The sequence below is a fragment of the Monodelphis domestica genome, chromosome 2 (assembly GCF_027887165.1).
Source record: "Monodelphis domestica isolate mMonDom1 chromosome 2, mMonDom1.pri, whole genome shotgun sequence".
Taxonomy (NCBI): Eukaryota; Metazoa; Chordata; class Mammalia; order Didelphimorphia; family Didelphidae; genus Monodelphis; species Monodelphis domestica.
In genome coordinates, this window is record NC_077228.1 from 80,501,709 (window position 1) to 80,520,512 (window position 18,804).

Genomic DNA, 18,804 nt, shown 5'->3' on the forward strand with positions numbered 1-18,804 from the left:
GAACCAGGGAAGTCCTTTTAGGAAATGGTTGAATAGATCATCTGGATGGAAGAGGATGATAATGACTGATTTAAGTGACAGAAAACAGTTAAAAAGTCTATGACCTCTAGTAACAAAAGTGGTAAAGGTATGGATAATAATGTCAGAATGAGATATAAGTAGGCGTGGAGATATCAGGACAGTTAAGGTTCTCTCTAATGTGTTTATATTTTGAAAGAATTGTTTCTACATGCCCCCAGTGAAAAGAAACCTCTCAACAATCTCATTTATTATGGACAAACAAAATAATTCAGGTCTCCAAATAGCCTGAGGAATCCAGTTTGTATTCTTGAAAGAATCATAAATATTCATTTTCATTTTGGGTTGCTTTCTTTGCATCTGAGCAACCAGATAAAAATTACTGTTCAGGTTACCCAAGTGAACCATTTAGGCCATTTGGATACATTAGAACATTTAATCAATTTAATTTTTAATTTAATCTTTTTTTAAATTTAAAATCCTTACCTTCCATCTTGGAATCAATACTATGTATTGGTTCCAAGGCAGAAGAGTAATAAGAGGTAGGCAATGGGGGTTAAGTGACTTGCCCAGGGTCACACAGCTTGGAAGTATCTGAGACCGGATTTGAACCCAGGACTTCCCATCTCTGGGACTGGCTCTCAATCCACTGAGCTACCCAGCTGCCCCCTTAATTTAATCTTGATAGGTAAAGAAACTGAGGCCCAGTGAGGGGAAAAAACTTCCCCTAGATCATATAGCATGTTATTGACAGAATCAAAACTAAACCATGCTGTGAAATGGAGCAAGAAATCCAAATTTGACCAAATCAGACATTCAGTTAATCAAGATGGTAGAGCTAGTGTGTGTAGCCATGACTACTGTATCTAACTAGATAGCACTGGATACTTAGAAACATGAACAAAGGTTATAACTAATAGTCTGTAATGGGTTAACGTCTCGTATTAATCTCTATGTGTTGGTTATTGATCATTGAAAACCACAGCACTTGAAAATGTCAGACTGAAGAGAGAATGGACTTTTAGCTTCCAGTTGTGATTTTTATCATGCATATTCCAGTTCCACAAACATTGACATTTCGGCTGTCTACTATTCACTGGGGAAACGAAATTTAATTTTAATTTTTACAATATAAAGAAGACACAGTGGGAACTTCCAATGGGGTAGTGGAGATAAGATAATAGAAATTCAAAATAGAACATGATCAATGTTTAACAAAGGCTAGCCGAATCCTCATTGACTTGGTGAATACACAATTCAAAATGTCGGACCTTTGTGTATCATCAAAAATGAGCTATGACATGTAGAGGCAGCATTGTGGTATGATGGAAAGAGACCTATTTTGGAACTAGAGGACCTGTGTATGACACAGTCACTTACTGTGTGTATGATTGTAGGCAGGTTGCCTCACTTTGATTAGATAACCCAGAAATCCATTCCATCTCTAAATCATGCCATCAGCGTAGTGTACATTTACAGGACCTACTGCTTCTTTTCTAATGCCCAGGGCAGACCTGGCTTTGTATTTAAACCTTGTATTTACTTTCTAGAGAGAAAGTCATGCAGATTACATGCTGGAGCTTTCTTTTAATTCATATTTTTTTGTATTCATTTTTCAGGTAACATTTCATTTTTCTACTGGATTTCCAGATATTGTGAAAGCCCTTTAGAAGTAGCCTTTGAAATGTATATTAGTGTCAATAATTTCATTTTTTAGATGAAGAAACAGACCCAGAGACACCCAGTGCATGTCTGGCCACTGGCAACTGGGTTCCTAAGTTCTGAGTTGTACTATTACCATGTCAGTGAAAGTAATTGAAAAATCTGAGAAAAAAAATTGCTCATTGCTCTTCATCAGCATTCTTTGTGGCATGTGAAAATCATATATTATCTACAAGCATCGATCCCCTAGGGGGCAGAACAAGTAAATAATTTTAAAGTGGTAGCAAACAAGCTAGGTTCATTTTAAATGGAATGAACAGGGCTGTGATTTATATGCACAATATTTTATTGTCTTTTTTCTTAATTTAAATTTTAAATGGATGCAGTTCTTTGAATTAAAAAAAAACTTCTGCATTATTTTAAAGATTCGGTATTTCATGTGATGTACCAAACACTATTAAATATTTAATAGCACATAAATATTTCAAGAGAAACATGAATAGTTAGTGATGGAGTTTAATCTCCCTGTTTGTGGGAATGAGCACTCCACCTCTCTGTGGGTTAGAAGATAAAGGGTTGGATGAATGTTGGATAATAAAACACTGGAGAAACCCAATTCCCCAACCCCAAAGAGATATGACTTGGGTGGGGGGGAAGGATTTAGACATACTAAAATTTTAAGAGTCATTGAGTGCCACCGTTTTATAGCCAGAATGGAATTTTATAGCAGTGGAGCAAAAATTGACCAGCAAAGAGAGAGGTCCCTGCCTGGGTCCTAACACTTTGGGAAATATGAAATGGGAAAGGAAACTAATAGACTGATAAATTTAGAGGTAGAAGGGGTCTGAATGCTACCCACCTAGTCCAACTCCCTAACTGTACAAATAAGAAAACTGAGTCCTGGGTAAGTTGTGATTCATTTAAGTTTTTCAGGGGAAGTATCAGAGTCAGAATTAGAACCCAGGTCCCTGGTCTCCAAATCTTTTGCTCTTCCCATTGTTCCACCCCTGCCTTACATCTATAAAATCACTGAAGGAAGGATAAGTTGAACATGGACTTGTTCATAAAATTCAAGAGAATCAAACAAAAAAGTATCCTATTGAAGCTTGAAAAAGCTATGTTCAAGACCAAAAAAGGAATTATTATGTTGAACTTCAAGAAATAAACTTAAGGTATTCGTTATTCCCAGTCTATAAATACAGCATAATAAATACAAACAATAGCCCATAATGTTGGCAAATATACTGATCTCTAGTTGACTGTTTTTTAAAATAAATTTTTATATGTTCTGATTTTACATTACTTCAATTTCCTCTTATAGCAAAGAATTTTCTTTAAAAGAGGAAGAGAAAGGGGGCAGCTGGGTGGCTCAGGGATTGAGAGTCAGGCCTAGAGACAGGAGGTCCTAGGTTCAAATCTAGCCCCAGACACTTCCCAGCTGTGTGACCCTGGGCAAGTCACTTAACCCCCATTGCCTAGCCCTCACCACTCTTCTGCTTTGGAGTCATTACATTGGTAAGGGTTTAAAAAAAAAGAGGAAGAGAAAAAAGAATGAAAAAGAAAAGAAAAATTAATAAAACTAACCAACAGATTAAAAAAACTAAGAATCTGACAATATATAGAATGTTCTGCATCTATAAACTTCCCACCTCTGTAATAGAACAAATGGATAAAGTTAGGACAGGAGAGATATCGTCTCATCTCTCTTCTTCTAGGCCAGATTTGTTCATGATCTTTTCTCAACATTGATTTTTTGTTGATTTATGGTTCTTGTTCTTTCCATTTACACTATTGCAGCCATTATGTAAATTTCTTTCTTGGCTCTCTTATTTCACTTTGCATCAGTTTGTGTAAATCTTTCCATGCTTCTTTGTGTAGTCATCATTTCATACAACACATTACATTCACCTACCACTGTTTATTTAGTCATTCCCCAATCAATAAGCATTAACCTTGATTCTAATTCTTTGCTATCAACAAAAAAATTGTTACTATAAACATGTTGTATCTGAGGTGGGGACTTTCCTTTCATCAATCATCCCCATGATGTACATGCCTAGCAGTGGAATCTCTGGGTTAAAGAATATGGACCTTTTCATCACTTTATTTGCATAATTCCAAATTGCTATGTAAAATGGTTGTACTAATTTGCAGCTTCATGAACTATACATTATTCTGCCTATTTTTCTTTAGTCATTCTAACATTGTCTATTTTAATCATTTGTCATCTTTGTGTCCCAATTGATTCCAGCCACATACCTAATTTTCCATATTATGAGGGATAACTCTGCTACTCATAAACCTTTTCTTAGAACTCCTGTCCAAGACAGGCTATTGGACCAGATATAAATCATGGATCTAAAAATATGGCCATCTTTACATTGCTATGTTTTTATATCATTAAATGGACTTTTCAAAGGGTGCCCATTACTCAATCCCAAACCAGTCTATGTAAGCTGTCTTTCAAACCTGGAATGTACTCCTTTCACATTGTTACCTCTCCAAATCATCTTTCTTCCAGATTCAGCTAAGATGTCACCTCTTCCATGAAGACTTCCTTGATGATATCTTGAGTTATTAGCACTTTCTCCTTCCTTTCTTTTCCTTTCCTGTGTTTACTGTACATGTTGTATTCCTAATCTCTCCCCCCACCCATAAATATAGGCTTCTGAAAGGCAAGAACTATTTAATTTTTGACATTGTGAACCCAAAATAATATAATGCTTGTTAAATTTAATTGAAATAGAGAAGAGCCAAAAATACTTAGGCAATACAGAGTAGCAGAAAGACCAAGAAGTTACAGGATCTAGCCCCCTATCTCCTTCCATTATAAACTAGCTCTATGAGTTTGAGGAAGTCAGTTCACCTCTCTGAGCCCCAGTTTCCTTATTTGTATAATATAGACAATAATTTCTATACTGCCTAACTCTATTCTAAGGACCAAATAAAATATTCAATGTTAAAATACTTTGAAAAATAAAAAAAAATGCTGCAAGATGGAAAAAAGAATATGATTAAGAGTGGAATTTTGACTGGGCTTGCAAAAAAAAAGTTACCTTTTTGAAATTCAAAGAAACACAAGCATGTACACACACATGCATGTACATACCTGCGCAGACCCACATATTTTAGGATATTCCCAAATGTCCAAGGTCTCAAAAAAGTGGTCAGTGAATTTAGTGGATCTATGAAAATAGTCTTAAGCTGTAATAAAAGGAAGTCTGCTCTCATATGATTTCTCTGCTGCTGGTTTCTTTAGTGATTTTTCAATTCTAGGAAAACTTCGAGAATGCTATAGGAAGCTGTTAGATATCTGGGAGGGCAAGAAAAGGTGACTAAAGAAGGCAGTTGGAAGCATGGCCTTGACAAAAGCACATAGTATCCCATATTTTGCAAGCTGGTGAAAATAATAATAGGATAGAAGTATTTTTTTTAAACTCATCTGTAAGATCACTCAGATGAATTTAAACCAATCCAATGACAATAACTGGAAGCCCTCCAGCATCGGTGAATCGTGTACTACATTTCCATGTATCTGTATCCATGTCCTGTTACTGTTATTAGATTAACTCCTCGAGGGCAGAGACTGTATCATTGATCTCTGTAGTCCTCAGGATCTATCACAACACTTTAGAAGCTACAGACCACCAGTATAGCTGTGATGAATGAATCTTACTTAGCCTCTACGATCTTAAAGGGGAAATGGAATAAGCATTTATAGAGCATCTATTGCATTGGATTAAGGGTTTGACAAATATCTCATCTGATCCTCACAGCCATCTGGGAGGGAAGTACTATGATTACTTCTATTATATAGTTGAGGAAATGGAGGCAAACAGTTAATTGACTTGCCCAGCTAGGAAACTCTCATTCAAATTCAGGTCTTTCCCCTTTTTTTAATTTTAAACTTTTAAATATTTTCCCATGTTTACATGATTCATTTTCTTCTCCTCTTCCAGAGCTGACAAGCAATTCCACAATTGTACAAATGTTATCACTTGATACCTATTTCCATATTATTCATTTTTACTATAAAGTGATCTTTTAAAGCCTAAACCCCAAATCACACACCCATAAATACATGTGATAAGTGATGTCATTTCACTTTTTTATTTCTACTCCCATAGTTCTTTCTCTCAATGTAGTTAGCATTCTTTCCTATAAGTCCTTCAGGAGAGTCCAAATTCAGGTCCTTCTGACTCTAGGACTAGGACATTATTTGCTGCCTCACCTTACTGCCATTTAATGGATATTAAAGATAACCAGATAATAAAGCCACATCCTCTTTATAACAATGAATGAACATTCTATTGATCAAATTCAATTACAATAACATCTAAGGGATTTGGTGACTTCTTTTGTGGTTCTGGAATTTTGTTGTAATAAATATTATTTGTAATTAGTGGATCATTGGGAATTGTGTTCTACAAGAATTTTATTATTGTGATGTTTATAATAGGATTTGTCCTATTTTCTTTTTCCTTATCATTTTTGTTACCAATTCATGACAAACTAAAATGCTTTAAAAACAAAAAAGGAAAACAACTAAAAGCATTGACTGCATGCGTGTATTTAATATAATCATCAAATATTTATTGAACATCTAACCAATGCAAGACACTGTACTAGTGGCTCAAAGAGGTATAAAGATTATAGTATTTAGACTGTAGTAGGTGTGTGTGTGTGTGTGTGTGTGTGTGTGTGTGTGTGTGTGTCTTAAGACCCCATTCCTATCTCACACACATAAACTTCTCTTTCATTTGTATAGACATTCATAGATTGCTCTACAAGCCCCTGGCAGCCCCAACCCATAAAGCAATATAAAATGTTTTCCTTTTGTCTCTAGCATTTCCCCTTCAATATCAGAGAATGTCACTGAGATGGAGAATCCTAGACTCAAGTGTTGACAGGTAATGCTTTTTAGTTCATCTCCATAAGTCAAACTGTTCGTTTTTCCCATTGGGTTTTGTAGATTTCTGTAGAAATAGCATTCTAAGATTAGTATACTTTTAAAAAAATGTCCTAATAAGCAGTAATCCAAACTATCTTCCAGTGAGTTCATAATCCTCTTGAATCTGATAGTTCCAAACCCAGAGGCTTAAGCATTAAGTATCTGAACAGTTAAAATGAAATGTGGGAAGGAGAAAGAAAATTGAGGGGTGGGAGGAATCTTTCCTTGCAAAGCTATTTAGACCTCCACACCATTGTCTTGGTTTTGTTCTGCTATTTGATTTGGGAGCGATTTTAAAAAGAGGAGGATTTTGCTTTTAACGAGAATCATAATGCTTTAAAAAATCAGTGGAAAAATGGAACATGTAAATGAAGGATGACACAAATTAGTCAGAATGATTTCTATGAACAAACCAAATGATATACAGACCAGGTTTTTCATTTTTTATGACAGTCACTCTGGTATCCTAAGGAGAGATAGCCTTGTGTTTGGAGACTACCACCAATTAACATGCACCATTTGTGCTATTTCTATCACAGGAAATAGATCATAGCCAGAGGTCTGAGAACCCAACCTATCCATTAGAGTTTACTAGCTGCTACCACAGTGAGGGGTAGCTACTAGAAATGCTTCTAGAGTTTTGTCAGCAGCATCATTTTGCCAAGATGCAAGATTTTCTTTGTTACAACTTTAGGCCTCCTCTACATTTTTACTAAAAGAGTGTAAAATCTTCCTCTTTATTATATGGCCTAATTTCTATAAAGTCAATTGAGATTTCCATGCCTTTCTTGGACATTTAAACTCAGAATAATCCAACTGGATCCTGCCGAGAGCTTTAATTGCAACAATTTCCTTTCAGATGCTCTAGTCTTCAAGGGGCTTCTTGGTTTAGGTAAAGTATTCCTTTAGCATCATTTTTTGGTTAGAAAACATAATTCCATTTTTCTGGAGGAGGAGATAAAAGAGGAAGCATGAATAGAGAATTGGAGAGCTTTTTAGTCAGTAGAACAATGTGCTGCAAATAAGGAAAAGCAAATCATGTCTGGATGGGTCAAATTGCTTCTTCATTCTTTAATCCAAGTAAGTTGTTCTACAGATAAAGTGTTAACCTACAATTTTAAGTGTATTTTTTTTAAGCCTACTAAACAAAATGTCAATCCTCTGTCAAATTATCTTAAAAACAAGAAACTAATACTGGAGATTATCAATATTCTCAAAGAAAGTTGGAATTTTAAAAGATGGTATGTATCATTTCATCCTTTGGTTCTTAATTTGGGCACCATTAAATTATTTTAAAATATATATCAGCAATTTCACTATTATTACTCCCTTTGCAATCCTATGCATTTTATTTTATGCATTTGAAAAACATTATTGAGGTAGCTAGGTGGCTCAGTGGATAGAGAGCCAGGCCTAGAGATGGGAAGTCCTGGATTCAAATTTGGCCTCAGACACTTCCTGACTTCCTCAAACATTTGACTCTAATTGCCTTATCACTCTTCTGCCTTGAAACCAATACCTAGTACTGATTCTAAGTCAGAAGGCAAAGGTTAAAAAAATAATAATAATAACATTATCCAGAGAAGGGTTATATATACTTCACTAGATTTCTCTAAGGGTACATAAAATGAAAAAGTTTAAGAATCTCTTATCTAGTCTAACATCCTTATTTTAGGGATGTGGAATTGAAAGACTGGTTATAAAGTAGCAGAAGAACTGGAACCCAAGCCTCAGTGATTTCAAGGTTACTATTGTTTCTAACATACTCTGCAGCATCTCCATATTTGGGGAATGTATTACAAAAGTGTTTTTGTCTTACATTCTAAGCCACAAAGGAAAATAAAATTTAAAACTCCCCTTTTCCTTTTCATAAAAGTCCTACTCACCATGCCATGGAGGTAATGCTAAGTTTTGAAAGGCTGTCAGCAGAGCATAAGTACGTAAAGGTTCTCCTATGCTAGAAAGTCTTTAAGAATAGTTGGACCACCAATCATATCTGAGAACTGGATGGATTATTGATAAAAGATCTGAACTTAATTAGGTTGGCCACTAGATGAAAAATCCTTACCTACAGCAACTCATGAAACAAAAATAAAAAATGATCTCGTCTTCCCCATTGTGCCATAATAGTGGAAAAAGAAGGAGAATGCTAAGAATACCATAGTCTTTAGATGATCTGTAAACATCAACATAATCATTAGTACTCAAAGTCTTGGCCATTAGACAAGATCTCAAAAGTCATAGATGGAATTTAACTACACTGATTTTTTATATTCTAATTATAAAACAAACCAAAAAAATACAAGAAAGTTACAGCTAAATTGGAAGACAGCTCGCAAGTTCTTCAAGGAAAGGCAAATAAATTTAGTTTATTTTAATTAATTAATAATAATTTTTATTATTATTATTATATATTATATATATACACAGAATTTAATCTAGTGTGTTGCCAAAAGACAAGAAGAAAAAACAGCATCTTATGAGATACATGGCTATCTCGCCTTCCAATGCTCATGATAAGCATAAACAAATGGAACATTATGAAAATAATTGAAGCGTATGCACTGTAATATGTTTCATAGAAGGAAGAGGTAGTGTAATTCTGTGTAAGACTTGGTAAGAGGTAAAATAAATTCCCTTTCAGCTCCATATCTGTGAATCTATTATCATATGAAGATCCTCTGAGTTCAATCAATATAGACTTTAACAACAATGCATGAAATAGCTTCATACAGTGACTTTAATGAAAATCTAGGTATAGGGGAGGATGGTAAAAACTATGATAGAAGGGGTAACAAGGTGGCTAAGGGGATTGAAAGCCAAGCCTAGAGATGAGAGGTCCTGGGTTCAAATCTGTCCTCAGATACTACCTAGCTATATAACCCTGGGCAAGTCACTTGACCCCCATTGCTTAGCCCTTACCTCCCTTCTGCCTTGGAACCAATACAGTGTATTAATTCTAAAACAGAAGGTAAGGATTTTTTAAAAATTTAAACCATGCTAGAAAATATAATTCAGGGTCAAGAAATAAAAGAGACTAAAAACTTATAGACAAAATCATCACTTCATACTTCTTCAAAAAGAGCCTCAGAAGCCAAAGGACATCAATACATAATATCACATGTTAAAAAAAAAAGAAACTGACACATAGAAAATAACTAAAAATAACTGATATGAGTTTTTTCAGATCTATTAGTCAACACCAGATTATAATGGCAAAGATGATAAGAATATATGATCTACAATGAAAACAGTTCCAATCTGATGATGATTAAAAAGCTTTATGGCTTTAAAAAAAAAAGAAAGAAAAGAAATGGATAAATGAACAAATATTGACACATGCTTTCACTCTATTTCCTGCTATAAATCATCAAATTAAGAAGGATAAAAAAGCCTAGAAATCACTTCAGTTAGAAAATAACATTGGATTTTGAATTAGGGGACCTGAATTTGACTCTATCTTTTTTTTTTTTAATCCTTGTCTTCTCCCTTAGCATCAATTCTAAGACAGAAGAGTGTTAAGGGCTAGGCAATGGGGGTTAAGTGTTAAGAGTTAAGACTTGCCCAGGGTTACATACCCAGGAAGTATCTGAGGCCAGATTTGAACCCAGGACCTCTCATAACTAGGTCTGGCTCTCAGTCCATTGATGCATCTAATTGCTGCTCCCCCATTAAGTTTTAAGCTCATTTTTCTTATTTGTATCTTTAGCACTTAGCATAGTGCCAGATTAAATAACAATTACTTGATACACGTTTATTGCATCATATTGGATCTCATTATCTTCATCTATAAAATGAATAGGGTCAAACTAGATGTCCTCAAAGATTTTTCAATTCTAATTCTATGATCTCATGATCCTTGATAGAAATATAGCACTCAAAGGTAATACTAGTTTAAAAATATAATTCATTTGTGAAATTTTATAGAGGAGAGTGATGGAAAATATGAGCTACATCAGCTAATATAAGAGTGAAAAGCAATGGAGGGGAAAATGAAGTTGTATAAAGTTTGTCATGAGACCCAAATAAGCCAATTCATTCAAAGAGCATTGTAGAATATAAACTAAAGGGGGCAGTTGGGGTGGCTCAGTGGATTGAGAGCCAAACCCAGAGATGGGAGGTCTCTGGTTCAAATCTGTCCTGAAAGACTTTCTGACTGTGTGACCCTGGGCAAGTCACTTAACCCCATTGCCTAGACCTTACCACTCTTCTGCCTTGGAACCAATACATAATATTGATTCTAAGATGGAAGGTTAGGGTTATTTAAAAAAAGAATATAACTAGAATATATAATTTTTTAAAAAAAGAACCTTAGTTGAAATCCTACCTCAGTTTCTTACTCCCCCATGCAAATTTGTGCAAGTCACTTAAATTGTCTGAGCCTAATTTACATCATCTATAAGGTAGGATAATTGAACAAGATCTCTAGGATTTCTTCCAGAGAAATGTATGCTCCTGCATTAATAGAGGAAGAGATTGTCAATGTTTCTCTATTTTTTTTCCATCAGTGAGAGTAGAGATACCACATTTAGAATCAATCCCAGAGGTACTGAATGAGAAAGTAGAAATGACACTAAAGAAAACAACAACAACAAAAACCAGACCACAACAGAGTGGTCCATGTTTGAAGCAACACAATTCTGACGGCACTGAGAAATTGACCCTTGTTCTCAAGAAGAATCAATACCAACTGTTTGGAAAAAATCATTGCTGATCTCCAAATCAAAAAAAAAAAAGGACATCAGAAAGGCATCAGTAACTGATCTATATGTCTATTTTCTCATCTCTACAAAATCTTTGTAATGATCTACACCACTGGTATTAAATTTAGTTAGAAATGGCAGCCATTAAACTTAGTGTAAGGATCTCTGTGGACCATATATAGACTTTTAGAAAACCTATGAACATTATCAGTGTCCTGATGTATTTTATTTATTTTGTTAAATATTTCCCATTAAATTTTACCTACATATTTGACACCTTTAATCTACACATAAATCAAGGACATCTTTGATAAAAGAAGCTATTAGAAGACATCAAGCAAGCTTTTCTAAATTACATTTCTATGTTATGCAAAATCTTTACATTCACAGAACTGGAAAAGTAGACAGAAAATATGGAATTCCATTAGGCTTATTATTTATTCACTCTCAAAAAGTATTTGATTTGATAGAATAAAATACAGTCTTAAAAGTGATTCCTTATGACTTTGGATAAATTAATTCATCTACATGTCTCATCTCAAGGGATTGTTATTAGTATCAAATAAATTAATGAGTAAGTTTGTTGTTAGAGAATTTAAGAAATTGCATACTTCAGGATTTCTTTTTCTCCTTAGCATCTGGCACACACACATGTGCACATGCACACACACACACACACACACACAACTATTCAAGCTTCTTTAACCATAAATTTCAGTACTGCATGTGGGACTTAAGTAACTGGTACTCTGTTTCCAATTTCCCAAAGTGTGTCTAGTTCTATTAATTGTTATCCATGAGAATTAATATAAATTTTGGTCTATATTTAAAACAACTAATTCAACTTTTTTAATTAAAATTTTTAAATTTTTTTTGAAGTATAGGGAAAAGTCAGGAGAGAGAGAAATGTGAAATTGATAATTTGGTTATCACTAAAGCATCCAAAATATTTCAATCTTGACCAAATCCTCTACCTCTACCATCTTCCCAAAGTTAAACCCAATTAACCAATCCTTCTTTTTGTCCTCTTAACTTCAATTCTCCCCATCACCCCAACACCCAAGGATTCTATTAGGCTTGCAACTTCATCCAGTGGCTATAACTGACTGATAGGTATAGCAGTACAAATACAAAAAGAATATTCATTTACACTAATATAGTACTCTTACTAAGACTGTTGGCTTATCCAATATAGTACTTTGACTAACCACTAAATAATTCAATTTAAGTACCTCCAGGCTCCATAATGAATAGACCATGGGATTCATTTGAACTAATATAAGTGAGATCATGAAATTCAACATTCTCAATGTATTGAAGGTTCTTTCCACCAGAACATACATATGACCCTATAAAATTCTTGGTTGTTATGTGTTTATAGGCATCAAATAATGTTTTTCACTTTTTAAGTAAGTTACTCCATATAAATACAGCTCTATGCCCCTAATTCCAAACTCTGCTCCTTTGTCAAAAACAAAACAAAATCTTCACCACCAATATTTTTCTTAACATTGAAGGAACAACCTATAAAAATCATTCTAAATCCTATGAAAAACATAAAGAATGATTTAAGTGCTAAACAGAAACAGAAAGTAACATAAGCTTAGATAGTCTATTTCTGAATGCCACTTCTTTTTTATCTCCTGTTAGGGCCTACAAGAATAGCTAGAAATAAAAACAAGAAGAATGTAATGAAAGTTATTTCATTTGAAAGTCATTCATTCAATAAACATTTATCAAGCTCCTACTAAGCCCTAAACATATTCCTTTGGGGAGGATCTGTTTTCTGTAGGTATAAACTTCATGCAGCTTTGTTGGGGAAACATCTTAATACACATATTGTTTTTATAATTTTAGAAAACAAAATTTTAAATCCATTCTATGTGCTAGAATGGAACATGAACAGCTTCGTAAAGCAAACACCAGTTTCCCTAGGAATGAGAAAGGCTCTTAAGCAAATTCATGTTTAAGAATCTCACTTAATTGATATGCAACATCATTCTATTCTGTTTAGAGTAAACTCAAATGAAGGAAAGAACAAACAGTGTGTAGAATAATGTGTTCTCAAGGTCAGTCAATAAGTACACTGCCATTGGGTTTAGCAAAATAGATCTCTGTCCTATTAAATATTTGCACCAGATCCCACAACCTTCTTTATGTTTACTTAAAGTACTTTTTCTTTTCTTTGCATATATATTTGTCCTGTTTCCTTTATTATGTAGACATGCCTTAATATCACCATAGTTACTATCTAATCTTTTTTCATGTATCTCTTCAAAGCACCTAAAAGAGTGACCTAAAGTGCACCAAATAATACTGAAATCTTCCATTGACAAACTAGTTCAGTACTGTTCATTTAAATTTCATCTCACAAGTTCATATTTTTGGACCTAACTAGATCTGCCTACCCTACAAGTCTTCTTTACTGTCCTCTCGAGGTGAACAGCTGCTCAGTATCCCCTATACAAAAGTCCTTCATTTCTGCAACCTGATCCCCTGACCAGTGTGCTGCAGCCCCATAACAGAATCCTTGATTTTTTTTACCTTGGATTTGGCATATAGTCATCCAAGCAAGAAGTCAGAGCAAGTCATCCAGAGTGCTCTCTTTCCCTGAAAGGAGAAACCTTCTGTCTTACAAAGGAATTCTGACACCAATAAATTCCAAAAAGAATCACATTCTACTTAGCCAAGAGAGAAGAATGAAATTCATCAAAACAGAATGGATAAAGGAGGTAAGCAAAGTCAGAGAAGAGAGATGAAGAATGTACCAGGAAAAAATGAAGGAAGAAAACTTCACTAAAATTCACTTGAAAAACCTAATATATATACACATTTATGAGCTTATACTATAAATTCCTACATATAATTTATGTAGATATGTGTAAATATATATATTTATTTCTTCATTATTTCAATAGATATGCAGTCTCATTAATGTGAGTATTGTCATCAGCATGTCCTCTATATTTCATATATATGCTCTTCCATAGAGATGTGTGTATATGTGTGTGCATACACACACACACATGCAGATAGATAATTTAGCATGAGAACTCTAAGGACTCATAAAATGGAAGTTTATAAACAGAACTTACAGCAGTCCTGTAATTTAAGTATATTACTATTTTTTAAGCCATAATGATCCATATTTACAGACAAATACTGGAATACTGTCCAGGACTAGATCAACTTATATAATTGAAGTATTTATATAATTAAGGTACATCTAAAGACAGCCGTGTGTGTGTGTGTGTGTGTGTGTGTGTGTGTGTGTGTGTGAATGAGTGAGTGTTTTGTTATGGGTGTCCTTATACCCCATGATCAACTTTTGTGGGAGTAGTTGCAGACAAAAGTAATAGTAGAGGTACAGAAAGTCATTGTAGAGTGTGGTAAAAATATGTTCTGAGTTTATAGTATAAACTCATAGAGGGTTAAATAGTTCTTCCTTTCCTGGTTATAGTGTCAGTACAGATGTTTTGCCCCTACCTAGCATTTAACTGAGGCAAAAAAAAAAATCACCTTCCTGTAAATATACCTTAATCCATTCATCCACTTGTCACATTCTCCAAACAAAAAACAAAAAACTCACAAGCTTGTCAGATGCACAATAGCAAAAATATTATCCACCATTTGGCTCTAAAAAATGGTATTTTCTTCACAGAAAATTAAGGGACACAGGAAAATAAGTTCAGGCTATTCTCTTGTACTTGGCATCCTATTATCTTGCTAGTTACACTGTTTGCTAATATATAACTCCTCATGATTGCACCAAAGCCTGTTGCTGAAGTATTCTGCTTTTCAGGTGTTTCTGCAATTGCTTCCTAATAAAGCACTTAAAATGAGAGAGCTTGTATAATATACTCAACAACAAATACCTTTTCTTGGTCTCTGCGCTACTGAAACTTGCTTTGGATTTTTTTTTTTTCATTTATTATTTCCTAACCATTCTGTCCAACGCTCTTCTCTGTTTTAAATGAATACTGTTGGGCAGAATCAGTACTTTGCCTTTTCTACAAAGCAGTATTTTCATATTCTAGGTATTTATTGGTATCACGTATATCTTTGAAAAGGACCCTTAAACACACACACATACACACCCGACCGTATCAAACTGCTCCCCACCCGATTTCCGTGGTGAACACGTGTGTAATAGCCTGGACCAGATATTGCGTCTCTCCTAGCATTTCAGCACCCAAGCCTCTGGATAGCGACTATATTCCTCCCAACCCAGCCGGGTCAGTGGCCTCAAGTCCTCATCTCTCCTGCTTCTTTTTTAAAACCCTTTCCCCAGTCTCTTACAGTCCTTGGAGAACACTAGTCTCTCACTACTCCTCTCCTTGACTTCTTTCCAGTACTAGATCACTAGGACACCCCCTTAGGGCCTAAACACACACACACATTTCCGTGGTCTGCACAGGTCCTATAGGAGCCCAGAGAAATCGCCTACCATCTACGGCTGATGAATCAAGACCCCCTACTGACACATCTCTTTCCCACTGATACCAGATCTCAAACAGCCATGGGCCATCTCTCTCTCTCTCTCTCTCTCTCTCTGTCTCTCTCACACACACACACACGCACACGCACACGCACACGCACACACACACACACAACCTTTCAAGTAAAAATAAATAACATTAAAAAAAACTCCACTCCAAAACTATATCTTATATCCCCTTTTCACTGACGCAATTGTCTCCACAGATCCCATTAACACCAGCTCCGAGGAGCTGTCCACTTTCGACAACTCCCAGCCCTCCCCTTCCAATGCAGTTGGTATCGGGATCCAAACCTGGATCAGTGAAGGACTCACCATCTCCCACCTCCCGTCTCCAATAATCCCAAACAAATCAGCTGCTATTTAGATGTCTTAGTCTTTCTCTTTCCATCAGTTTGGCTCCCACCTTTTACCGACCCCCAAATAGATTGATGTCCCTATCTAGATAACCTGAACAGCTGTGGTGCTTGTGCATGCCTGCGTGTGTGTGTGTGTGTGTGTCCGCTAGTCCCTGGTGCAAATACATTATTTAACTCTTTCACTCTCTTCGTACATCCTAAACAAACCTCCCCCCTTCCCATCCCCACCCTTTCCTTCCCTACGTCCCACACCTACGCCATCCTGAGCACCCAGAACCAAGTAGTCAAACCAACTTGCCATGGAACCATTTCACTTGAATTTACGAGTCCAGAACTAACCATCTTTCCCCCAACCTTACTTCTCCCATCCCCCGCCACCCACTCATTTACACGGAGCTGAGACCAAGCAGATGCTGTTCAAGCCTGTGAAAGGCGACCTTCGTATCCATCCATGTGGCCTGCGATAGATAAATGTGTCTTTCTCCCGAGAAGCAGGGCAGCCAGTGGCGCCCACCCAAATGGAATACACGCCAAAAAATTCAATAGCTTTGGAAACACAGGTGTGGGGAGAAGAGAAAACCGTTGGCGAGGGGTGGGGGAGGCAGGAAGACTCACCGAACATCTGAATGTGCCCCTTGGTAATGGGATTGAAGCTGCCACAAGCCAAAAGGATAACGTGGGTCTTGGTGGTTTCCGTCATGATGCTTCTGGGTCTCTAGCACTGGCTTTTGTGTCTCTCTGTGTCTGCAGAGGGAGAAAGGAAGGCGAGGCTCAGGCTGTGGATGCTGTGGACTCCAAGGAGCTGCTCCAGACGCAAACCGCGTCATTCCCCTCCTCCCCTTAACGCTTACTGCACCGGGAAGATCCGAAGTTGAACTGTTATCCTCTCTCTCTCTCCCCTACCTTTCCCCTTCCTGACTCTTTCCTTTCTCTTGTTATTTTGTTCCTTAAGGATTATTCTACTAGACACGAAGTAGGGCAAGAATCCTGTGAACACCAGCGTTAAGGAATTTTATTTGCTACCTGCATCTGTTTGATTTCATCCCCAATCCCTAAATTGTTCTTCACATCCCTGATTTCTCTGCCAGTTATAGCACAAAAAGATGTTAATTCAAGAATCTTCTTTATTGTATTTCAAATACTATTATATTATTGTTCATATTACAGATAACTCTCTTTCTTGATTCCTCTCTTTTCCTTCTCACTGATGATTCTAAACAATTGTACAGCATCCATATCTATTGCTTGCCTCTCCTGTCAACAATAGTGAGTTCCTCTTTAAGGCTCTGCCGCTTAAACCTCAGAAGCTGTACCAATGACCTAGTGGTTGCTAGGGGATTGGAGGGTTGGGAAAGGTGGGGATGGGACAAGATTCCTTTCCCAACAATATACTGTTCCTTGTTATGGGTTGAAGTTTTGCTATCAGTCCAGAGAATGTTGCCAAGTCTGAATTAATAACAACCCACATTTTGATAGCAACTTAGAGTTAAAAAGGCAATTTCCTCAAAAACAATCCTGTGATGTTTGTTACAATTATTATGAGATCTCCTTTTCATTTGAGATAAGCCTAAAAAACTTATCAAGGGAATTAAAAAATGCTTGAGCCTAGATTGGATTTTCTGACTCCATGGTCAAGGTTCTTTCCAGTACACTGGGTTGCCTGGAAACCTACTCCATCACCAGAAACCAAAGTTTTTCCAGTGATGGGGGTGGGGAGGTGAGGGCTAGAGAAGACACTGATTCTTCACAATGAGAACCAAAATAAAAATGCTTTCATTTCCTGGGATAGAAAATTTCTTAGACAAAAAGTCTAGGAGTGACATAATAGGACCTGTCTTGTGGGATCATTGTACTAAGGTACTTGGGTACTAAGACTTAGCATAGTACCTGGTACATAGTAGGAGCTATATAAATTTTTTTTTCACTTCATTCCATTTAGCCCAGTTCAAACAATGTCAAACCAACACCAATGAGGATAGCTATCTGAGGCAGCTAGGTGGTACAATGGATAGAACATATAAATCCATCCCTAGACAATTACTAGCTGTGTAATTCTGGGTCACTTAATCTTTGCCTGCCTGAATTTCCTCAACTGTAAAACAGAGATTAGAATAGCACCTGTCCCCAGGGGTTGTTTTGAGTATAAGAGTTAGTTTCTTCAAAGCACTTAGCACAGAACCTGGCACATTGTAGATGCTTAAGAAATGCTAGCTTCCTTCCTTGAGTAAACTGATCAAGACAACATATGTAATATATGGTATTATAAGAATTAGAGTAAATGATAAGAAGATTTGGGGTACTTCTTTGAGTTTATGTAAGGAAAGACTTGTTAGATCTTTTTAATGGAAAATTACTAGAATGGTTTTAACTTATCTCATTGTTATATTAGGGGGAAAAAAGAAGCATGGTATAAACCAGGTATAATATAATTTTTTAAATGATTAGACATTATTTGACTGAATCTTGTCTTAATTAAAAAAAAAACCCCAAACCATTGCATAAAGTAAGTGCTCAACAAATACTTAATTGAAAATGTCTCAAGTTCTACAGTTTTTCATGGGTCCCTAGCCAATGTAGTAAGAAAAACTACATCCAATGGCAATTAGCATTAGC

At 35.9% G+C, this 18,804-nt stretch overlaps 1 protein-coding gene across 2 annotated transcripts in view; it reads right to left on the reverse strand.

Moving 5' to 3' along the window:
• NMNAT2 (nicotinamide nucleotide adenylyltransferase 2) overlaps positions 1–18,804 on the reverse strand; it is a 230,124-nt gene that overhangs the window by 193,116 nt on the left and 18,204 nt on the right. The window contains exon 2 of one of the 2 annotated variants that reach the window (XM_016430000.2): positions 16,807–16,935. In XM_016430000.2, the coding sequence (XP_016285486.1) occupies positions 16,807–16,891 (85 nt within the window). In that variant the 5' untranslated portion in view covers positions 16,892–16,935. Of the gene's footprint in view, positions 1–16,806; positions 17,498–18,804 lie in introns of those variants that run through there. The other variant, XM_001366550.4, reaches the window with a different exon arrangement.